Source organism: Anguilla anguilla, chromosome 8, assembly GCF_013347855.1.
Source record: "Anguilla anguilla isolate fAngAng1 chromosome 8, fAngAng1.pri, whole genome shotgun sequence".
Classification (NCBI taxonomy): domain Eukaryota; kingdom Metazoa; phylum Chordata; class Actinopteri; order Anguilliformes; family Anguillidae; genus Anguilla; species Anguilla anguilla.
The window spans coordinates 13,744,037-13,769,753 of NC_049208.1; the positions used below are offsets into that span (position 1 = coordinate 13,744,037).

General features: G+C 42.2%; 1 protein-coding gene across 1 annotated transcript in view; it reads right to left on the minus strand.

Moving 5' to 3' along the window:
* The window catches only part of LOC118233001 (cadherin-18-like), a 71,827-nt gene that overhangs the window by 22,790 nt on the left and 23,320 nt on the right, over positions 1-25,717 (minus strand). Inside the window, exons 3-5 of the mRNA XM_035428291.1 lie at positions 21,380-21,674; positions 14,796-14,915; positions 573-740 (exon numbers count right to left, since the gene is read on the minus strand). Coding sequence (XP_035284182.1) covers positions 573-740; positions 14,796-14,915; positions 21,380-21,674 — 583 coding nt within the window. The remainder of the gene's footprint in view (positions 1-572; positions 741-14,795; positions 14,916-21,379; positions 21,675-25,717) is intronic.

A 25,717-nucleotide genomic window follows, 5' to 3' on the forward strand; every position in this document is an offset into this window, starting at 1 on the left:
TGACAAAGCAAAGCTGTGAATGCGAAAGGACACACATCAGACCCCGGACACCAGGGACCTTCGGCCCACTCAAACGCCTCCCCTTCACATATGCCTTTACTTTTCAAAGGAGAAAAAAATATCACCATAATGGCGTTTGCATGTATGATAAGGGTTGCTTTAATTATTTAAAAAAAGAATGGAGGATCCGACAGAACAGAGAACTTTGCTTTCATCAAGCTCTGCGCTGTCACACGCTGTGCAGATAGAGTTCTTAATGCTCGTAATGAGCTCTGGGGTGCCGTGACGACGTTTCAAAGCAAGCCCCGAACTATGGCAGAAGGGTGGGGAGTACCCATTTACACCCTTTTATACTTCTGAGAACCTCCAGAAAAATGATGCTCATTGTTGCTAGTGGAAAAATAATTTCACCCTCGCATCCACGGTGCAATATTGGCTCACAAAACAAACATTCGAACTGATGAAAGAGACGGAAATTCCGTAACTGGCTGGTTCTTCATCATTGCTATTGTTGTCCCTTTTGGAATTGTACACACATGAAAGCAAATTAAAGGCAACGGGCCAATACGCACTCTGAGGGAACTTGGGCGGGTTGTCGTTGACGTCCGTCAGCGTGACGTTGACCGTGGTCGATCCGGAGAGCCCGCCCACCTGGCCGGCCATGTCTTTGGCTTGGATGACCACGGCGTACTGCTCCCTCGCCTCGCGGTCCATGTTTCCCAGGGCGGTCCGTATCACGCCTGCAACACGAGAAAAACGGTCACGGTCCCTCCGTGGGATGGGCACCCGTCGGACCTACACGGCCCGGTAAATCGTCCATCTGTCCAGTGGTCTGTAACCTGTTGAATGTTGCATATACCATTTTGTGATATTGGATCTTGATGAATTATCAATTTTAATTTTATTTCAATGACTTGCTTGCTTGCTGGTTCCTGCCCATAAAGGCCTATAAGACACTGATATATCAATACATGCACATGCAAGTTTCTGTACATTGCATGTCAAGTTCATTTGACTGCATATATTGGATTTGTTTAATGTTTCAGTGATGTTGTACATACATGTGAGCTCACTGGTGTAGGAGTGTTGTTAGCCTGCTCTGGCACTGTTGCACATGTGAATGCACGTACGTTCTCTTTTTCTTAATCATATTATCTCTGTTATCTGGAAAAGAACACTCAATAAATTAACTAAATATCTGTTACTTCCACACCCCGCCCTCCATATGCCCTCACAGCCCACTGAACCACACATGACTCTTAGACTTTGTAAATGTCGGTGGTAAAAGTGACATTAATTCAAACAGGGCAGCAGGGATGGTGTTAACTTTCAAGTTTGCTACTGCTGATGTGCCCCCACTGCTGAAAAAAACCCCAACTTGAACTGCTTCAATAAATAACCAGCTGAAAATATGGCAAAAGAAAAAAAATATAAATATACGTAATAAAATCAATGCTATATGACTTCCCCAGGATAAAAAATGTTTAGACAGTGAGTAATGTTCTGTATAAATGGGAATTACATTTTGTTTAGATCACAGCACAGAATAAAAGTTTACATTCAAAAGCATAAACCAGTGGCCTGTGTGTCCCTTGTTTATAATTCCGCACTTTCAAAACCAAGGTTAACCTTTCATCAAACTTCATTGTGTTTCACAACCTCGGAGGACCATTAAACCCACCCCAGCCTTGGATTCCCATTCAATTATCTTTACAGCTTTGCTATGAAACATGGAAAATACTGTTCCCTTCCCACAGTGCGGAAAATAATGAATAATTCAGAAATGCACCAGAATACAGTCACACCCTAAAACAAAATGGACATTGTAAATATTTACAAAAAAATAATTAATGATAATGTAGGAGCATAAATTAACCCCTTAAAAATAGAGCTCTGGAAAATAATGTCAGTATATATGGTAATGAATGAATTACAATTAGCCATATTAGGTGCTATTCTTTCATTTTCCATTTCTTTGTTTTCCATCAAATGGCTAGTTAACATACGTGAGACACAGCTTTATGAGTTGGGTTCAATTACGGCATGTGGAAATGGGTTTGGTGGCAGTAATGCTGCAGGTATTCGTCCACAGAACCAGGGACTGTGAGAAAAAATATCTCCAGGCCAAATGGAAATTGTTTACCATTTGCTGTGTTTTGTCCCATGGCGAGCAGGTGACAGTAGTTGGGAAAAAGAGACAAAAATGATAAATGACTTGCTATCTTCCTCCCTGTTTTTTGCTCTCCAAAATGTATGAGTGGTCTTGGTTTATGTATGCTTCAGGATTGGCTCTCACACCTATTCCATGTAAAATAGGGAGCTGATTAGAATGTTAACTTCAAAGATGATTTGGCCTTCGGTGTAAGATTCATTAATCACACGCATAAAATCACCTGAAAAAGATAAAAATGGACCGTGTCCATGTTTTCTGAATTATGGAAGAAAATATGGATACTGTCCATGATAAACAGACAGTGTCAGTTTCAACTGTTTTCAGTTGCACTGCAGAATCAAGAACATTGTCTATCTCACCTGAGGTAAAGAACCAAGGGTAGCGTCTATGTCACCTCAGGTACAGAACCACGCACAGTGTCTAGCTAACCTGATGTACAGAACCATGGACATCTCATCACTGAATTAAGGTCCTAGTTTTATACTTTCTTCCTGATGTTCCCTTCCTTTTCTTCAAGGAAGAAATATCCAAAATGCCAGGATGAAATATGACAGCCACACCAAGAGGCGTTCAGTTCCAATTTATGAAAATGGAGGGAGCAATTACATTCCCTTGCTCCCTTGTTTTTCCTCCCTCCCATAAATGGTATAAACTGCAAGCTCCAAGCAAGAAGAGAAATCCCACAATGCAATGCTCCACACATAAAAAAGATGGGATGAGTCAGTATTTGGCTGTCAAAAGGAGGAGGCAATGTTTTTTTTTTCTTCATAGGATAAGTTTGGAAGGTACGTGAATAATTAATGAGCACATATTGAGGAATGGGAGGGGGAAATAAGACTTGTTGAGAGACATTGCTCACTAGCGTCAGTGAGGTTGGCTCCAGTATAGTCGGTTCAGCCACCCATTTCAATGCAAGTCAATAATTTTTTTTTCCCCAAAAGAACCCATAGCCATGATGGGTGTTTTTCTTTGTCGAATGTCTTCTCATGAGCCAATTTGTTATGTTATTATGTCATTTGGACAATATTTTAATATTTTGTGGTGGAATCAGAGACAGTGTGGATCACTGCCGATTCACTGCGCGTAACTGTATCTCATGCACTAAGTGGACGAACCAGACCCGGCCCAGACTTCATGACCATTTAATGGTCCCCACTTTTCCCTACAGTGCTGTCTCTGTCTCCAATTTGTACAACATAGCAGGACTTCTGCAGTTTCACAATGCTTTTCACAAGCACACGGAAAGTCAATGGAGGATGTCAGTCACTTTGTCCATATTTTTTCTATGATTAAGAATTGAACTTTGTCAGATTCTTTAGTCAAAATGTGTTGTGCCTGTGCTTTTGAGAGAGGTTTTCTCTCAAGAAAACGTCACTAAAGGTGCCACAAAGACTGGGGATAGTGTTTTTAATAAGACTGGTTTTATTATTACTCAAGATTAGCTAGGGTACGGTTACTATGAATTATTCATGAACCTTCAAAAGTCATCCTGTAAAAATAAAATATTTGCGCATAGAGAGAAGGTTGCTGTGGGGTAGCACTTTGGTTGCGAGTCCTGTTCACTTCCAATTTGGATGGTTCCTCGTGTATCCTGTCTAGCAGAGCACCTGTTAAGCTTTCTTGTACATCACACATTTTGCCACAAAATAGCTCACTCAAGGGAAGAGAGCAAGGGAAGGGGAATGTGTTAAATTGTAACTGAATCCAAACACAGAATCCTCGACATTGTCCATCATCTCAGTTCAAACTTTGACCCCATGCAGAGCTCCAACCCACACTCCGCAGGAACAGATGAATCATGCAGCGAAAGTACATCAAGAGCTCAGACAAGAGGGGAACATCTATGCCCAGCCAACTTGTTTCAGTAGGAGCTGATGTTAGGTCAAGACTGATGCTATTTCTGAAGACAAATGCTTGTAACATGTTCATTCACCTGTCATCTATTTCCCACACTGCGTTGTCAACCCAAAACATATTTCAGTAGCTTAGTTTAGTTTGAATAACAGTAATACTAGTTACAGCATGATAAGGCTGCAGGAAGTAGGAAAAGCAAATAAAAGAAAAAAGCACCTCTATTGAATCCACTTCCACAATATAATATTTGTTCTTTATTTATAGATATACATTTGATATATCTTATCACACATTGACATGTATGAGCTTTACATAAACTGTGATTAACAGCACTGATACTGACAGACTGTTGGGAAGCAAGACATTACTAAATTAAGCTTTCCTTTCTCGAGAAGAAAATATATTTTATTTCTAGGAATCTTTCCTCTAGCTGTAGAGAGAGAGAGAGAAAGAGAGAGAGAGCTTTCTTTAGAGATGTCATACTGCCATTCATTATTAACACTTTTCACCTGATTTAATGTGCACTAGTAATTTTAATTACTTGAAGACTCCCTTGCACTAAGTGGCTTTATTATAGGAAGCTGAGTGACACTTGTGTCTCTCAAAATATTTGGACAATAATTTTGCAGTCCTCTTAAATATTAAAAAAAGCACAGAAAGTTGAAAAGGACAGAACAAAACAGAGATAAAGACTCATTGCTCAATGGCATTACTAAAGACATGAAACCGTGAAAGTGAGATGGATTAAAAGACAATGAGCATCTTATGCTATTTTATATATCCAGTCACGATGGAACAGGTGAGATGAGGAACATCTTCACAACCAATATTCCTGTCTCACTCTTGGGCAATCACTAATATTACATGCCTAGTGTTTATACAAGCCTTCTGCTTGACAAGCCATTTAGTTTTCCAAGAGCAGTTGATCTTCTTTGGACTTAAAAAAATAAAATAAAAAGATTTCAGACAGCTCAGCTTTCCATAATTTTGTAAAAGAAAAAAGGAGCCTCACCGCCTGGGATTGAAGTCTAACTGCGCCATTAGTGACTGCGGTTCAGGGCAACACTTCATTTGCAACAGTGCGCCCATGGTTAAGAGAGTTCGGTTGGCTGGAGTCCATGTCTCATCGCTCTTTAGTGTCTTATGTCTCATTGCTCTCTATTCTTGGATGAATACTCATATTTATCAGCACTCATTGCTGCAACCACCTCCTATTGATTTGGGAAAAATGAGACAAGCACAAACTCTCCTCAGAAGAATGTGATGTCAGCCACTACTTCTTATCACATTGCACCTTGCCAGCCGGACTCATATAAATATGAGTCATAGGAAGACACTTAATGTGCAGCTTAAAAGGCAAACTTGCAGGAGTTAGTGAGCAAAGACATACTCATCCCATCTGACTGAAATTCTCCCATACTTGGGTTATGCTGTGGACAATTTTGTGTCACCATGGCACAATCCAATGCCAGGCCAAGGGGCCTATCTATGAACAGCAATCCTGAATCATGTTCATGGAGAGCCATAAAGTCTGCTGATTTTATCAACATCTAACTCCAGACGCTAGAAACCAGGAGACCTGTGATAGCTCTTCGGCCAACGTTTTTACCTGATCAATTGCTGCGCAAGTCAAGTGCCAAGTCACAACTAAAGCCAGCAGATACTGTGGATCTCCAGCACCAGGATTGAAGCCAGTGCACGAGAACATGCACTAACAGGAAGGAACCAGCAGTCCCTGAATACTCTATTCTGACTGTCTTTAGTGACAGTGATTGCATAAATACAGCTACAGGGGTGCCTGTAACAGCTCATTCTTTCATTCCAAACTCTGGAGCCAAACAATGAGTCTGGAGTCAAGAGCAGGTGGTGTGTGCGTGACTGTGTATATGTGTGCGTGTGCATGTGTGTGTGTGTGTGTGTGTGTGTGTGTGTTTGCGTGGTTGAAAAGGGAGACTATAATGCGGGCAGACACCTTGGTCTGTCTGAACAAATGAACTCCACTCTGGAAGATTTGCCCTGGAGTGAATCTCAGTAATGGCTGCCAAACTCACACTGACTAAAACCCTAACTGCCAGGTCACTGAAATCTCCAGACCCTTGCAAGCGAACACACAGCGAAGAGGGGAAAGTTGCAGATGTAAAACGGCACCACGGCGTTAGACAAAAGACAAAACAACAGGCTGAGAAACGGGGCCTAATGCAAACAGGCACTGGATAACACAATTTCCGCTGTCAAGTTTTGAAAATCTATTTTTCATACACATTTTCTCTCTCTCTTTGAATCTTATACAAATGAAAACTTTGTATATCCCATGAGAGACATATATAGATCAGAAAATGCAATACACAATGAAATAAATGAATGAAATAGCTGAAATGAAATTAATTCGGATGCCAGGAAGAGGACTGTGTTGTTGGCCGTGTTCCTGTCTCTTTTCTCATCTCTCAAGGTGATTCAGACAGTTAAGAGCTGCAGAAAAAAGATGAATTTGCCAACGGCAAAGTGACCTGCCCGCAAATCCCAACTTCACCCTCAAGGACAGCCAAAGTATAGAATAGTTACTGCATAAATTATGTATCATAAGCTGTGTATCAAATGATATTGGGGATTTGGAGGTCTTCGTGTGTAGCAGTAAGGAGCAGACAGTTGATAGCCACATAGTACATATTTGCATCTCACTCTGTTGCAACATTAACAGCAGTTAACAGTTTCTGGATAAAATAAATGCGCAGTTGAAAACTAGTAGCACCAATCGTGTGTGCATCCAGTTGAATGCTCTCCCAGAGTTTCATTTATTTACAGAAACTTCATAGCTGAATTTAACAGGAAACTGAAGGATGCTGCACTGCAGACGTTCCTAGCTCTGATGTGATCTGATCTTCGATAAGAGCAACAGAACTGAGCTCTGATTGAAACAAACATTGGCTTATTCCTGAAATTTAGAGCCCTGTACCAAGATCCTCCAGTACACACATCTGCTGACTGCTTGACATCCATTAAGGAGTCTTCACAGAGCGCAAATCAATACATTGAACATCAAACCCAGTAAGCGTGTTTACTCGGTATGGCCAATCACACCGCTTTCACAATAGCTGCAAATAGCAAGTCTTCGCTTGTTTTTCACATCTTTTTTTCACATTTTTTTTTGTTTTTCACTTTTTTTCAGAACATGAATTTCTAACACATTGAGCTCTGCAGAGGAGTGCACCAGCAGATCGATGGGGAGGAGGAGAGGTGTGATCTCGTGTCAGTTTTTGACAGGTTTCAGATGTCTGCACTGGCACTGACCTGAGAGTGGCTGGCTTACAGGTGTGTTCCGGTCATGGGTAATCTCAGTACTTTGACCAGAGCAGCTGTGTTGCTTATCCTGAGATTGGGCTGGAAGCCAGCAGCTCCTGTCGATGCTCCCTTGGATCCATTACACGTTCCATTATGCCGTTAGCTACATTTGCACACATGGAGACTAATGAGCTCGGATTTTATAATGAAGTGCAGAGCAGTTTGGGCTGATACGCGGTGTCATAAGCATTGTTATTTAAATATACAAATAACCATGCTTTATATATTATCAACATGTCAAGCCAAGTCAAGAATAAATAAATAAATAAGGAAGTATGTGTAAGGAAAGCTGCTGGTGCTCCAGGCTTTTTAATTGCTAATTAGCCTCAGGGTCACTGTTTTCATTTAAAACCAGCTCCAGGACACCCGCTAACAGAAATGCATGTCATGTCGTGTGGCTTTTACACAGAAGGTGAGATCCAGACAGATTATGTGATTAGTTGCTTCACACACTCTTTTGTGATGGCAAAAAGATCTCCAATCATCCATTCATCCATCCATTATCTATACCCTCTTATCCTGGGCAGGGTCGCGGCGGGTGCTGGAGCCTATCCCAACATGCATTGGGCCATAAGTGGGACAGAATCTCTACCCCAAAGTCCTGACTCTGGCCTGCACTACAGCCAACATGACAGCCCCATCCTATCTACAGGACATAATTCATCCCTACATGCCAGCTCAAGCACTCCACTGCAGCAGGGTGACTGGCGCTCCCTGCCATTCATGTAAATGGTTCTAGCTCATCCCATCCATGGAGCTTCTCCACCCTAGCTCCCCACTGCTCATTTTCCGCCGTCATCTGCAGATGCACCTCTTCAGACTGTACCTTGACTAACTCTAACACTACACCTCCCAAGGGTTACCCCCAATCTAGTATCACTTATGTATCACACAGTGCACCATCAGATCTCACTGTGCACCTGTTTGCTGTGTGTAAAACACATTCCACGCCATCTCATGTCTTCACCCACAGCAAGTGTCCTAGCACAGCCACGTGTTAAGTACACCGTCGGAGACAGCTGAGGCTCCTCTGCGCTGGGCTGTGTTGGTCAGCTTGCCCCGCCTCTAAGATTTCCTTTACTTGTAGCGGAGGAAGAGAGAGAAAGATTATAAAAATGAAATCCAAAAGCGCCAGTGCATTGCCATGTGCGTTGCCATGGCAACGATCCAGTACCAGAGGTGTGGCGGTGACACGCTTCGCCTTGACTTGAGGGATGGTTGGGGGAACGATTGGAGTCGGCGTGATGCTGTTTGGCTGCACGCCTGCCCCACGGTGCCCTCATTAGCTACGGTGAGCTTTCCTCAGCCGTGTTTTCCCCTCAATAAACAGCAGCTCTGAGTGGCCTGCGAATTGTTAGCGGTGCACGAGCTCTCGACACGCAGCGCCGCTATTTCAACCAATCCACTACAAATTCCCGAGACAATGGGCCGTCTTTGACGAGCACTGCCTTTTCAAGCAGGCGGTCCTTGAGGAAACTTTCTCTGCCGTTTGGTTGAACAAACAGAGTAAAGGTTTGACAAGCTTGTGCATAACTTATGCCGGCATCTCACCCCCGTACACAGCCCCCCGGGTTCAATCTAACCCCGCCAAATCAACTTAAGGGAAAGTGCTACTCCAATCAAACTGAAATCAAACCCCTCCCAGAGTGAATTGGCAATGCTGAAATAATGTGCCCCGAAACTCAAGCAGAACTGACAAACCGTCTTAAGGGATGGAGTCACTTTTGCATTGTATAGCAGTGGATTCATTAATATGGGTGTTCCCAGTGCCAGCTCTTGCCTTCAAGGGACTCTAAGCAGGATTTGATTAGGGGGGGCCCAACAAACCACTCACTACCTAACTAATATAAGATAATATACATATTAGAATATTTACAGGGCCCCTGGTGGCCATGGGGCCTTAAGCAGCCACTTATGTCACTTTTTGAGTCAGGCTCTGGGTGTTCTGTCTTTATTTTTACACAATAGCACTCTCTCTATTGACACTTCAGTTAGAATCCAGTGGGAAGATCTGCTCATTTAGCAGCTGGTGCGGGTCCAAAAGAAGAGACTGTAACCTCTGTTCTCTTTTAGCTGAGAGAGATTGTCAGCCTTCCAAGAGTGTCCAAGAGGGGTTAACCCCCAGCTTTAAGCGTGGGTGTTCAACAAACGTTGCTTTAGCAGAGGCCTAGGGTACCGCGGATTGAGTGACAGAGTGACTGGGCTGAATCTGATCCAGAAAGGTGTTAATCCTCCTCATTCAAGAATGCTTCTGTCTGTCAGGCCAGGGGAGAAGACCCGAAATTCCCCATCAGCAATGAAACTGGCCCACTTGACATTCAAAGGGGAGTTATAGAATCGCTCTGTGTGGCTGAATGCACATCCTTGTTTCTCCTTACTGTTGTGTTGCAGCTGATGAGAGGCAAACAAATAGTTTCTCAGAAAAAATGTCCCCTATTCAGCAACTACACGGCATAATCTAGCCAGACTGTTTGGTGTGATTCCCCTTCAATACTATTGTTTTCAATCAGCCATTTGTTTGCTGCATCAAATGAAACAAAGCTAGCATTTATTAGCATTTGAATAGGAAAGTTCACTTTTTTTCAACAGTTTTCTTGCATTCAGGAAACTGCAGTTTTAGTTTTTTCCAGCTCGGGACGAGCATCGTTTTCTACATGATCATCCTTGTCTGAAATAATCCTATTATGGTTTTTACAATGATTGCTGTAACAGGTCTAATCCTGCCTTTTACCGATACCATCGTCCACCAGCAGAATAGGTTGCTGTAGCTGTCAAGAGAGGGACGCACCACGGCTTAGATAGCATTGTCCCGATTTACACTCGAAATCATCTTAATCCTTCTTGTCAAATGAGAATATTTGCGTATAACAACTGGTAAGAGCAAAGCCTAACCGCATTAAAAAGCTTCTGGGCTCCGACGACTATATTGCAACCATGCTTTTTACTTCAGAATCATGTGTGAACAGGAGCCAGAGTTGATTGTTTCATGTAAGATCACACAGCTCTAGCGTGAACAAAAGCAGCAACATTCCTGGATATAGCACACAAAAGGTTATGACGTTCTTGTGTTATTGCCACAATTTCGCTAATAAATACTTTACTGAACCTGACCTCCCAACGATTCTTGAACAAATATGAGACTTTGCGCACAGAAGATATTGGAGCTGTATTGTGTGATTTTGTGAGGGAACATTGTTTATAAATAAAACATGTTTTAGAAATGGAATAAACTGTGTCGCTGTCTTTGCTTGTCAGATATAGCTAGCTGTTTAACCTGGCTAACAAAATTATTTCCATCGCACTTTACTGAAAACAACTCCACGTATAAGTACTTTAGCTGATAAAATACTTCTGTTGTTTAACGCTTATCTAACACTAGCTATTTGGGATTATATAACTGAGCTATCTTGGCTAAAGATGTTACATTGAGTTATCTTTTAAACTGTCATTCTTCAGCTGTGTTGTGTTGATAGGAGTGGCTTCTCTGCTAAAAGTATTATTTAGCGACTATCATTCTGCATCTGAGAGAACAAACCCCAACTTAACCACTCTTCTGCCGTACTAATGAATTCACAGAAAAGATGACAAGAAACAATGCATGCTGAGCAGGCACGTCACCAGCAGTGAAGCCACTATCACCTCCTCGCCCTGATATGGACATTCTCATTCACAGACAGGAGTCCCCCTGCTGGGTCAGGGCAACAACACTCAGTGACTCACACCCTGAGTGTCTAACAATGTTTGCTCCTGCTCCACAGCATGAGCCTGACAGGAGCTAAATGAAACATGCCAGCGATGATACCTCAAGTACAGGGTAATATGTGTGGGCAGCACTGCAGCATAATGGTTAGGGAACTGGGATTGTAACACAAAGGTTATGGGGTTGACTCCTAGCTGGGCCGCTGCTGTCTGTACTCTTCAGCATGGTGCTTAACGAGAATCGCTTCAGAAAAAAAATGGACTGGATTGTATGCAAAGATGTGATTTGCGTAAGTCACTCTGGATAAACGAATCAGCTAAACTGCATTGTAATGCAAAATATCAGCTGAATAACACACACACAAAAAAAGATATACATTCCTCCCATCCTTATTACAAGATTGCTTGTGCTATGGTTGGCAAGTGAAGTGAATCACACTCTAATTTAAAAAAAACTCTAATAAAAAAAAGGTGTGCAATGATCCTTTGATGACCACATACAAATGCCTGAAGACCTTGAAAACACAGACATAGAGTATAGCTGTGATGTTTCACACATGATACTTCTTCATGTATGCAATTGTTTGGTGACAACCACATCAATGGGGGAGACAGTTTGAGTGGAACAGGTTCATATTACAAGCAATTTCTCCATTTTACATTGCAGCCTTGACATCACTGGGCTTCTGAGTAATTTTTTTTAAACTTTCATTTCATGTGTTACAACCTGCCATCGCTTTTGAGAAGGTCAGGTTACACAATGTTAAACACTGCAACACCACCTAATGTTCACGACACCATTGCTCCTGTTGACATAACCATGGTTATGACTTGACATTGGACCGTGGTATGTGTCACTCACTGAGACTGGCGTGTCTAACGAGATAAGCCACGTGGCATGCTGTTCAGGCTTTCCACCTGGAATATGTCTCCAGCAGTTGATTCGGTGCCTGACATCAAACTATGTTCCCGATTCATGCAGGGAGCGAAATTCCGCAGGAACCTTTTATTACCAGGTGGCACACGGTTTGCAGCAGTATGCTATTGATTTTCTCTTCCTCTCATGTTTGCTCCTGTCTTCCCATCCACGTACCCATTTTGCCATCCAGTGCATTAATAAGCAGGAGAATCGATAAATGATCAGCGTGATGGTGGAGGACATTAGGAGAAACAGAAACTGTGCAGAAACACGGAGCATGGAATTCAACCGGTACGCTACAGTATTGAAAAAAAAAAGAAAAAAAAAGAGGCAATCATATTCTCATTGGCTAGGCTTGGAGGATACTGCAATCTCACTGGTTGTGATGAAGTGTCAGAAACATTCCTACAGCAGCAATGAATGGTCATTTTTCAATTTTTTGCTGAGGACACTGTTTTACTTCAAACCTGAAAACCACGCAGCTGTGTAAATATGTCACAAATGTAAAACATTAAAATTTAAAGCACAGTATAACATATTTGTAACAGAAACACGTGTTGTGTGTGCCATATTTATGTTGTCCATGTAAACATGACCTGGTTGGTTCAGTAATGAATATTGGTGGACATGGTTGGGTGACTATAACCAACTCTGACACATTTCTGGTTGTTTTGCAGTCAGCCAAAGGTAGCTAATCTAACAGAGGCCAATGTTTGTTCAGTAATGCACACCATATTTCTCTAACAGTACCTTCACCGATGTCTGCATTCTTACAGTCCTAATACATTTAATCTGAAGATATACATTTAATATGAGGACTGGTACAGTCAAATATGATATAATATAACCAAACATGTGGTGATCAATCACCAGGCAGCCTTTGTTGGCTGGATATTGGTAGATTATAAAAGCTGAACAATTTGTCACACATTGTTTTTCAACAAGGGCAAATTAATTTGAATTATTCCTGTTGGAGCATCTTGTTGGCCCTTGGAATCTCTACTAGCAAACCTAGTGTTGGTTCAAATTGGCCCAATGTTGATATCTAGGATGTTAGGATGTGAAAGAAAAAAAAAAATAAAGAAAAAATCAAAAGCTATCATATATATGAGGCTCTGTGCATGAAACTCCAGAGGCCTGATCAATCTGCCTTTGCCTGCTTGTGATAGATGTCTGCTGAAGTAAATAAAGCAATACTCCGGAAAGAGGCCAGCCTTCCAATGTAGCATTTCAATGCAATCCAAAATGGTTCTGGCAAAGTAATCATAACCTGTGTGCATGCGTGTGTGTTTCTGTTTGTGTGTGTGTGTGTGTGCGTGTTTCTGTTTGTGTGTGTGTGTGTGAAAGAGTGTGCATGTGTGTGTGTGTTTCTGTTTGTGTGTGTGTGTGTGAGAGTGTGCACGTGTGTGTGTGTGTTTCTGTTTGTGTGTATTTGTGTTTGTGTGTGTGTGTCCTGCCCTACTCCACACACTGCGTCCCAGCCCCTGCTTGCATCGTGCTTCTTCAAAGTTAATGTGGTTACTGGAATCGGATGGATGGTCTGTTAATTCTTCTGTGAGGGAACTGCATATGGCACATTGGTATGCCGGTAGCACTGTTGAACAGGAGTGGGAGTAACTGGTGCTGCAGTAGCTCAAAAACTCTCCTTTCCCTCATCTAACCCAATCACACTTCAAGCACGGCAAGAAGAAATTCTCAACTGACCCATAGGGTCACTCTAGACAACCATGTCCACAGTCTTTGGACTTGCGCATAGCCTTACTGTCTGCATTGTGTCAGTTAAATAATTAAATGCATTTTTAAAAAGGACAATGCTGATACCTGCACTGCCTTGCATTTGAGCTCAAGATTTTGCTTAACAAAAGGAAATAAAAGACCCCCATAACACTTAACAGCTCTATCCCCTCCTGCCTCTCTCTATATTTTAATTGAATAACTGAATATGAATATATGAGCCTCAGGAAGTTAAATATTACTCCAGAATAGTCTCTTGGCAGGAACTCTATTCAGCTCATTTCAAATAAAAAAAAAAATAAAGAAAATATCAAGGGACTGTTCTCTACACTGACAAACAATGCCTTTGCTAATTTATCCTTTACACGTTGGACTGAAAAATAATATCTCATGAAAGCCATGCAGATACGTTGTGTGTTTTTTGTGAAATATGAGGTAACCCATTTTCCAAAAAGCAAAGGACAGGATTCCCTGAAGAGCTTGCCTGTAATGCTTCAGAGGAAGTTGGCTTTGGAACACAACAATCTGCTCAAAGTGCTGAACCCTTTGCAGAGCAGAGCACCCCTTTGTCTGGTCCACCGCTGTTGCCGTGGTTTCTACAGCACTGAAAATAGCTCTCAGCACCACTTTATTAACACTGATCTGGCAATATAAAACCCACGGCAGGATCACTGGTGTTGTGTACCATTCAGGAGACCTGACAGGCAATAAACAGAAAGTCGTGGGTTCACATCCCTTTATCCCCTTGTGTCTGCTAAGCAAATAAATAATATTATGGAATCAGTGTGTTATAAACATGCCATGATCTGGACTGAATCAACACTTGACCCAAAATAAATGGAACTTTTTTTTTTCTTTAAACAACCACAATCTAGCAAAAAATAATTTTAGCGATTTTCAATTCGGCTTTATTAAGGAAAACTTGATTAAATCCTGGCCATTGTGTTAAGAAGAACAATGGTAAATGCAGTTTGCTAATCTTGCACCAGTACAGTGCAGCTGCTCCAGCACAGCCCCAGTGGGACGGGCACAGCCCAACCCTCTCAGACGGAGGAGAGAAAGCCAGTGTTTGCTCACCGGTTTTTGGGTCGATGGAGAAGTAGGGCTGCCCCTGCAGGATGCTGTACACCACCCTGGCACTGTTCCCGTAGGTTGGGTCGTCCGCGTCCGTGGCCGTGACCTGGAACACTGAGGTGCCTGCGAGGAGGGGGACATTCATTCATTCATTCATGCATTCACTATTCTATACATAATGGTGCAATGAAAAAAAAATCAACAATGAAAATGAAGCACGTACACATTAAATATCTCTTATTACCTTGTGGAAAGCTCTTTACTGTATCAAAAGAGTTAGGACCTTGAGGCAGGAGATATATATACACACAATGCGATGGTTAGAGCACATGATGAAATATGGACTGTGGCTGCAGCATGTGTACAGTTTTCAAAATGGCTGATCCTTTTTCTTTGGGCATTGGAGAACCAGTAAAGTGACAAGCCCATTCTGGACACTTACATATACACGTCCATACATGCAGAGGCCAAAGAACATTAATGAATCAATAAAAGATGCTCATGAATGCCTCCATGACTCACAGCAGACCCTGATGACTCCCAATAATTACCACTGAAGTGCTTTGCCAAGTGATCAATAAGTCAGCAGGTACATAAAAAAACATAAATCAATACATCAGAAAAAAAAGACAAAACAATCGATATCTTTTGGTTAAAGGTACAAAAGAGGAATAAGCCACTAACTCCCCCTCCTCCCTCCTCATTCAGATTTTAATGTGAAGTCAAGTGATTAATAAATATATAACACAAAGCGGCCAAATCCCCCTGCAGCTCAAGAGCCTCTGCCTTCACTAAATCACGACCCAGGTCACATACTTCATCAAACACCCTCCCCCTTCCCTCCTCTGAGTCCACTATCATTACCTCAGATAGTCTCAGCCTATACTGCTATCATTTCATCCATCAATACCGTGTGAAGTTGTTTTTTTTTTTTTCTTTTTTCTTTTCTTTTTTCTTTCCAGAGCCACGGAGCGTTTAACGTAGTTTTGAAGCCTGAAATTAGTCCTCCGAAATCGGATTACTGGAGCCGGCCCAGTTCTGGCAGCAGGAAGCCGGCGTCGTGAAGCCCGAGAAAGCCTTCCTCAGCCGCTGCTCCTAACAAATGTGATTAGGTGTGAACTCCTGGGGTCCTGGCAGTGATCTTGGCACTTCTTCAACGGAAAAAAAAGATTTCAAAGTAACTCGCGTGACAGCGGCTTATGTTTCAAATATGTATTCCCGCATCTGAGGGATATCTGATTGCAAAGTGCGTGTTGAAAATGCGCATTATATCCCTTTCTGTAGTTACGAGTGCAAATTTATGATTGCATTTGAAAATATCTAGGTGCAGAATGCAAACACAAGTGTTTGTAACATATATATGAATATATGTATAACAGGGTATGTATTAAACAACATATGAAGGTCATATCCTGTATGTAAATGAAGTTGCATACTTCGACATATACTATGTATCCTATACGGAGTAGATATGGAATCCTGTAATGAAATAAGCTAACATTTGCTTTCAATTCTAAAGTCTGACCACAAATAGGGTAAAGCCTTTCTAGTTTTACTTTTTTAAGCAGCATTGTGAGATTTTCACCACTGGAATTAACAGTAAATTTGAGACAAAAAGGGTCTGCAGAGCCCTCTGAGGGTCACTGCAGTTGGGGCCCTGAAACCCCAACTGGGTCAGGGCAGGACCTCTGCTCCTGGGGCCACAGTCCCATCTGTTTATAAATATGTTCTGCTGCAGCATAGCCAAAAATATTCTGATAGCTGGGCCATCTTCAAACTGTTTTGGCCAGTAATACCTTGGTGGAAGTTCACAATTGAATGTAGTGGTTCAGCCAAGCTAATTGGGTGGGCCAGGATAGCTTTTAGGTGGCCGTGGCACACCCATATCTATGTGGTCGCTATACAGTCTGTCTCAGCAATTCTATTAATGAGATCGTCTGGTTCTGCAGCTATTTATCATCTGGCTTCAATTTAAGGTTTTTGTTTGTTTGAGCTTTTTCAGGTGCTTTGCAAAATTTTTTCTTCAAACATTAATACATCGAATGCCGTTATTAATTGAAATGTTCTATGCAAGACATTAAAATTTACGAACAGTAATAATTTCATTATGCTATAAACACAAACTTATGCTGAGAAAATTGTTACAAAAATGCTGGAAATTTTAATGAAATCGCACCTTCACTTGGTAAATTTTCACCTCCTTCACATCTTTTAATTATGACACATTATACTTCCTGTATCTATGATGTGTGTATTTGCCTTTTTAAAGCTCTTCCATGTCCGTGTGTACTATTGTTTGGATAATACACCATGTGCTACCAGACTGTTAGCCAAACACTGAAAGTTCTTATTCTCAGCTGCTCAGCTGACGGCATCTGCTCCTGGATATCATTGCTTAGACTGAAAAAGTTAATCCGTTGCTTGCAATATACTGGAAACCTGAGGACTTTACACAATACAGGGAGAGGAATACACTGCACAGCATCACGCTGTGTCAGCAAATGACACAGTGGGCACAGCGCAGGTGTGGACCCTAGTTTTGTTAAGATGGACGGCGTTGGATTCTCAGTGCCTCTCAGCAGTTTCTCGGAGGAGAACAGGGTGGAGGGAGGGCAGGGGGTCCAGCCGCACTCGGGACAGTCGATTCGAGAAGAATGGAAAGCTCACTACGACTTGGCGTGCGCCCAGCAGAACAATTACTGACAGGAAGGAAGAACATCACAGACGATTAGCCCTAACGCCTCCCTGAAGATCCGCTCCTGTCCGCGTCTCCTGAAATCGGTACGTTCTTTCTGCTGAAGGTTGACGGGCATGCCGAGCTATTGACATGCGTGTAACATGCACTACTGCTCTGACAGACATCTAAAGATGCGGTCAGCAGCGCCCAGCACGGAATACAGAAATGGGTGAAAGCAAAAGCTCGCAGCTTTGAATACCAAATGACTCGTTGCTGTTGTGCCTCTGATGTAATAATTCATACAATGTAATCAGAACATATGCAGTGCACTGATTGGTTATGCCCATGTAGATGCAGCCCCATGAGCAGCGGACAAACTTTAAGCTGCTATTGGCAAGTCAGATAGGCATGTCTGATGAGTGAATAGGAAATTACATTTTTGTTATTTGCTCAGAAAGTTTAATGAGAGATTAAATGAAACTGTCTAAGGAAATATACTGTTTGACTGCTGATGCTTCCTAGTAAATAACATCTGTTGCACTCTCAAAATTACTGACAGTTATATTTGATTAGGCTCTTCAGTAATGGTCCAATGCGCTGTTACATCCCAGTCACTGTTGAAATTGTGTTGGAGTACATGAAGAACCATTTGAGAGAACACAGTTTGAGGCTAAAAAAAAAAAAAGTGGTGTCACAACCTTATGGCAGGAATGAGTTCTTCGAAATGCTCACAAAAGGCAGTTTCACAGTAAAGTACAAAAGATGGGTAGGATTCAACTTCTATCTGCCCGGCAACAGCGCAGTGTTCATCAGAATGGACCGGGTTACTAGAACCTCTGCTCGGGTACTGCAGTTGTAACAGGCACAGATAAGTTAAATCAATAATGAAAAAAATAACAAAAACTCCATACTCCTTGAACAAAGACATCTGCTGAACAAACACACTGTACTGTTCTGCATTTTGAAAGATCAAACAGGAGTGGGCATTTATATGCATTTGACTTGAGGACACACAGAAGGAGGCAGGTCCCATGTGGGTTAGTCCAAGTATTGCGACTTCCCAGAAGTTTACTGCAGAGAGATGGGAATGTTTCGCCCTCCAGTCAAAAGAGCTGCCTTACGCACACCTCCACTTTCATCACGCCATCCAAGTTGGTGCAACCCTAGGGGTATAATTTGTGCACCAAGAATGCCTGTTTCAGAGCAAAAGGTATCACTTAAAATGCCAAACAGCAAGTCAAAGGAGGCGTTTCATGTACAGAAAAGTATGTATTTAAACTGAACGGTTTCGTGTGCGCTGCATATCAATGAAGTTTCAGTAACTAGTGGCTTGGAGCAGGAAACAGTTAACAGTGAGAAAGGGGAGCAGGAGAGAGGATGTGAATGGTAGTGTGTCTCCTGAGAATTTAGCCGCGCCAATGCCGTGATTAACTGCAGCTCAGAATTTGAATGAAATCAGCGTCCTCTTTTGCGACAACAAATTGTGCTGCCAGTTCTGATTTGAAACAAGTTACGACCTGGGAAGAATGTGAACACAAAAGCAAACTACTGGATCAATAGCACAAAATAGGGCCTGAAAGAAGAACCACGCCACCCCTTTTCTCTGTAACCAATCACCAATCAGCACATTTAATGGAAATGCTGAGCTCTTTCCCTGGGGTTGCAATTTCTGCACCCAACTTTTCCTTTACTCTGTATTTAGGGTCCTCAGGTTGGAGAGCATCTACAAGCAGCAGAATTGAAACTCAAGCCACAATAAGCCTAACTAATGGCTGTTAAAATTATTTGTTTAGGCGCCAGTGTAGTGTCTTCATACAATGTCTTCTTAGGTACTACACAAATCACTCTAGCTGTAACTATAATTGAGAAATACTTAAGAATCTTAAGAATCCCAGAGACTGTAAACCTGCTGTACATGCAAGCAATGGAAATCTGGTTCTGTAAGGACAGCATTGATGTAAGCCTAATTGCTTTGCAGTCTTTGCAGTCAGTGTAACTACATGAGAAGTGACTAAAACCCTACATTGAAAATATTTCATTTTTAACTGGCAGACTATCTAATAATACTGAAAACTGATTTCTTTTTTTAGATGGTCTGCATTAGTGTGGGCTATTCTTTTGCTTGACTATGCCATGCACCCTAACAGAAATGTCTGGCTACGCCCCAGCATTGTCCTTTCAGTCTCCATTCTAAGATTCTTCTTCTTCCTACTCTAACTAATGGTCTGATTAGAGATCGAGCCAGCCAATCAGAAATCAAGTCCTCCATCTTCGATGGGCTGAAATTGTGTCGCAATTGTTCATTTTGAGTGAGTGTGCAAAGTGCACAGAGAAGGGATGAGGAGAGAGACAGCAAGTAAGACATTGTGCGAACATGAAGTCACAGAGCTCAGAAATCTGTGCGTATGTGGAGTATATTAGCCGACTGGTAGGGTGTTATTTATTAAATGCTCTCACATTTAATTACTCTGCCTTCAACAAATGTCAGTAACATAATACCATAGACATGCAAATAAACTTTAACCGAACACAAAATGTATTTTCGTTTGCTGAACATTAATGATATTTAATGTGGCAATACGTTTCACTACCACAAAGTTAAATTCATGTGTGTGCCATGCATGTGCAAAAAAATCTCTTTGTGTGCTCAAAATATCTTCTCACGCACGCAGCAGTTTGGCATAAAAATAACTCCACACGAAATGGAAAGACTCCTGGGGAAGTCTAACACAAAAGAGCCCACAAATGCAAACTCCTGCCCCCGCCCAGAGTGGCACAATTACCTCGTAAAGAAGAGCTTCTTTCAGCTGCATCAGGGCAGTGCCGTCATGCACCGTTCCGCAGCAAAGAAATTACAGTACTTGGCAGACTTACAAAAAAAAATTGAGTGCGGGTCAACTAGCGTTGAGCTCCAAATGGTGCGGAAAGGCAAGAGCAGGAGTGGTGTGCGAAATAACCACCAAGCTATTTCCCTTGATGGAGTAGACTGAAATATCCGGCTGTTCACTTCACTGTCGGCCATGTGATTTATTTCAAACACTGCTGACAGCTCAGTGACTTCACACAAAATTTTAATAAAATAAAATAAATAATCCATGTAATGCACAGACTTTGCAACACAGAGGCAAGATGGAAACTAGATAGCAGGTAGTAAGCTAGACATTGGCTGCAATGGGATTAGCATTAAAATGCTAATGCGCTATATTGTTAGAAGTTTACACACACTGCTGAGCATTTTGAAACTTATTAGTGTTTCAGAGGCTCGACTGTGAAAACTAGCAGTGATTCAGAGAAGCTTTGTTAAACTAGAAGTAAAAGCATTTAAAACATAATATTTGTAATTACGCAGATTATTTTGTAATACCTCTTGAAGTTCATTTCACAGAGAGGTATTGAGGAACTGTGCGGTACTAAGGATTTCTGTTTCATGTTTGACATGAAAGTCACAATGTGACAGGTCACATGCAACCCCTTTAAACTTTAATCTTCCTGCAGTTCTTGGCAGGAACTAAAACATCTGAAATATAGAAAAGAAGAATGAAATACAACGTAAAAAACAAAAACAAAAACAAAAAAAAACAATGCTTTCAAAAGAAAACCCAAAACAGGGATAAAACAAAAAAACCCAAAACAGGGATAAAACAATTCAGTAAAAACATGCATAAAGGTGTTATGGGACAGAGTAAACACCCTTATCAGACAGAAATTCCATATTTAATCTCTTTATCTCCATTGCTCAGGATGACCTAAAAATTTTCCTCTTACAGGGCAGATAAATGACCTCAGTAATCCGGTGGGGAAAACCTATGACCCGGCTAATGTACACAGGCTTTTAGAAGGCAGAACACTAAGCCAATAGCCAGAGGCTGCACTCATAATAACATCAAGGAAATGACTGGGCCAGCCTTACCGATATTCGACATTTCGGGCACTGTGGCGACAAATGGGCCGTCTGGAAACTTTGGGGCATTGTCGTTGACGTCTTGAACCTTAATGATGAATTCCGACTCGGGTTCCAGGGCCTTGTTGGTGTGTCGATCGATGGCCTGAGCGTGCAAAACGTAGTGCGCCTTCTTCTCGCGGTCGAGACTCTTCGCGGCGTGGATGTCTCCTGTCACCTCGTCGATGATAAATATCGTTCCGGCACCTTCTCCAGAGAGCAGGTACCTGACAGATCCATCACCTTTGTCTGAGTTGGAGTGGAGCTGCCAATAAAGGAAAGACAGCGCATTACTTTCCCTGGGAGATTTGCATGCAGTGAAATATCACGCCCGAATACTCCCAGATTCATGCATCAGAGAGAGAGTGTGTGTGTGTGTGTGTGTGTGAGAGAGAGGGGGGGGGGAGGGATTAGTTTTGGATCCATGATGGATAAACTACCTTCAGTTGTTCACTTGCCTTCAATATTACACTACCTTTGGCTTGAGCAGAACAGGAACAAAATGCATTTGAGTGACCCTCAGTGCCCACTATCATAAAGCACCTTTAAGTTCTTACACCAAGGCTAAGCCATCTGCGGTTACTCTTAAATTTACAAATATACCTTTCGATGGTTTTTCATGCACATGCAAAGGAAGAAACGTCACAACAAATACCAGAAGAAAGCCAGTATATGAGTTAACATACGTTGCAGACTGGAATGGGTCCTCTACAGCAAAACTGTCATATATTTATAAGGCCTGGATATATCCCTCAGACACAAGCAAGACAACATCACAGGGATTACACGACTTATTAAATGTGGATTCTCCAAAGCCCCCTCACCGCTGAGGCACTCTTATACGGGCTCCTCAGATCCACCAGGAAACACGACGGAGAGGCGTATTTATCGCCTCAGCCGGAACCCTTTGATCTTTCAGCGTCGCGCCGGGAAGCCGCGCGTCTTCGGGGAGAGAGACGGCGGTCTTCGTTACGCGCGAGACGAGAGCGTCGTCTCGTTTTCACCTCCTGCCTTTAATTCCTCCACGGTTTCATGGACAGTGGAGGCCGGTGACAGGAATTATGTGTCTTCAGGGGTGACATTATTAGGTTTTATGGCTTTTATTCATACAGTGCTTGTGTTGGTGTTCAGCCAATGATTTAGGACTTAGTCTATTTTATGATGAAGCCATTATTATTATTATTATTATTATTATTATTATATAATTATATAAGAATAATAATAATAATAATAATAATAATAATAATATTGTTATTATTATACTTTTTTGTTTTATTTTAGAGAAATATATATGATATGGGATTATAAACAGCTAGATCTGAAAACTTAAATTAATATAAAGGGAACTGATCATTATATCCATTGTAGTTTACCAGACCATTTTTTTCAAACAAGACATGATGAAACCTTGTTAATTCAAGACAAAAAGAGAGGCAGCGGTTCGGGGAAAATCCAATGAGCTTGGGCTAAGAGGATGAAAGAGTTATTAGATGGCAGTAACCGAAGCGTCTCACAGCAAATGAAAGAAACACATCACATTATTTCTCTTATTTATTGTCAATTTAACTGTGCACTTGGGCCTATAACGCAGCCCAGGTATGATGAGTGGCTCAATGCAAATCTGACTTCGATTTAACTGATTGTGTGTTCATCATTATATGCGTCTTTCTATGCCTGAGAGAGAAAAATGATTGACATGATTTATTTATTTTTTCCCCCTGTGGCATGTCGATGATAATTTGTAATTCCCCTGGAAGACCAACATTGTGCGAAGACTGGAAAAGGAGGATAACATTGAAAAGTATATATGGGTGTACAGGAAAAGGGTTTAATGTAATGTAAACAGGTTAATCCAGATTAGCTGTGCTACACTGCTACACTACATCACTGGAAATTAAATGTTTTGTCCTGGGAACACACGCTCATTCAATCTCGTGGCAGGGAGACAAGACTACCTGTGAGAATTTTAGTAGTACTGTCGCCTCACAGCAATAAGGTCATGGGTTTGAATCTTGGCTTGGGCCCTTTTTTGTCCATGTGGGTTTCCTCCAGGTACTCTGATTTTCTCCCTCAGTCCAAAGACATGCAGGTAGGTTAATTGGAGACTCTAAATTGCCCATAGGTATGAGTGTGTGAGTGAATGGTTTGTGTGCCCTGTGATAACTTGGCAGCTTGGCCAGAGTGTAATCCTGCCTCTCGCCCAATGCACACTGGAATAGTCTCCAGCACCCTGCCCAGGATTAGCGGGTATAGTTAATGGATGGATGGATTATTACTATTATTGGTAGTAGTAGTACTACATGGAGACTGTGTGTTTCCATTGCCATGGAAACAGTGATGGTGACTTGCGTATAACGTAATGTACACAACAGGCACTGTATATTTTTACTCTGCTTTTTTTTTTTTTTCATTTGAAGATCTCTTCCTGTCATAGAGTGCCACTTTTTGGCCCTTTATCCTTTCCCCATGCAGAGGGTCATTTTTCACTGCGTGGACATGCTTGCCTCCCAGTCTCGCACTTTGTGCCATTCTTCCCCCCCCCCCCCCCCAGCATGTCTTTACAGAAGAACATTTTGTTATTAAACGGATTACAAAGAACGAAGCCACGAGCCCACACCCCAAGCCTTTTTTCCACCTGCTTCACACATTTTCATTTTTTTTCTTAATTTATGTGCCGCTGCGTTGGGGTGTCCTCTCAGCCAATGGCCCCCGGAGAAATGCGGTGCCGCAGAATGGTTTGATGAAAGTGCAGGCATGATTGCGGCATGCTGAGAGAGGGCTGCCGCCATTTGGACACAGCACAACATCAGCTATTACTGGCGGCTAATAACAAAACACCCACCAGGATAATGGGGTGGAGGATGACCTGCCGCAACAGGAAGCAAGGAGGATGGTTTGGGGGGGCGGATGGGTGTCGGGGGCAGGGGGAGGATTGGGGGCCAACAGAATGGCCGCCGTGCATTTTTGGTCTGTAATTTTGCCGCTCAATTCACTCAGTGGCAGGGATCAAGTCACGGAAACCCAATGAATAATCCGCCATCAGGTGCGTAAACCATCTGGCCAACGCTTATTTTCACGTGAGGAAAGCCTGCAAGGATGAGGGCGTCTTTGTTAGTGTTTTGCAGAAGGGAGGGTGACCTTCATGAGGGGCTATACGTGTGGGGGTTGAGATACGCTGACTGAGGTGCTGATACGCTGAGGTGCTGATAGCTCTTTGGCTACATGGGCAGTCTATTATAAGGGAGCTAAATAAAACATTATAATAATAATAATAATAATAATAATAATAATAATAAAACAGGCAACACAAAAGAAATCCCTCAAGCCCCCCCCCCCCCATTCAACAGATTAAACCTCAAAATCACCTTTTTTAAAAATATTTGTAAAAACGCATATTGTACATGCTACATGTGCATGTATTACAGATATGTTTGCAGTGTGTTGGGGGGGGGGGGGGGGGGGGGGCAGGAAGAAGGTCTGGGTATCCTATATTAACTCATTGCACAACAGCGCTTTCTTTCTTCAGTTCTTCAGTTATTTTTGTAGACATATACACAATGTACACAATGTTAACACATAACAGCCATCTCTCTGGTCAACTGGGTGCCTGTGGTCTTCCATAGTAACAGCTGTGGAGCTCAGCTCCTAAATTCATGGATGACACTACAGCAGTGATGCTTTGGTCGCGATTGGGTGTTCCAAATTTCAGGCCAGAGAAAAAACAGATATAAAGTTTTTCCTTCTTATTCAAATAGAAGAAAAATAGCATCTGAGATTTGAAACTGTAGCATCGTTGGTTACAGCAACTGCACAATGACCACAACGCCTCCTGCCTCAAGAAGCAGACCATGACAGACAGCAAGAAGCAATAAGCTCTTTATGCCATCAAACAAAGCAAAATTATATATTATATAAGCAAGTGCTTTCAGAGAGGGTGCGTTTCATGGTTAAACGCATGTGGTCTAACCGTGGGTCATGGTGGATTAGTGCCCTCTGGGGTGTATGCAAGGCGGCTGGCCCTGTTTTACAGAGGCCAATAAAACGCCCACGCCACAAGAGCCGCAAGACCAGTTAAATCCAAACTCCGGCTCGTCCGCAAATTACAGGAGACGCACTGATGGAAAGGTCAATCTTCTGTAGCAGCAAGAGCTCTCTACAACAGCGCCTTTTCTTTAAGGAGGAATCAGCAGGACTGCTTTTTGTAATTTGCAATTAGTGAGAGGGTGATAGGTTTGGTGTAATCTTAGCCCTGCTCCCCTGACAGCAGAGATTTAATCATTATGTCTTGTTCTGGGAGGTTACTACCTC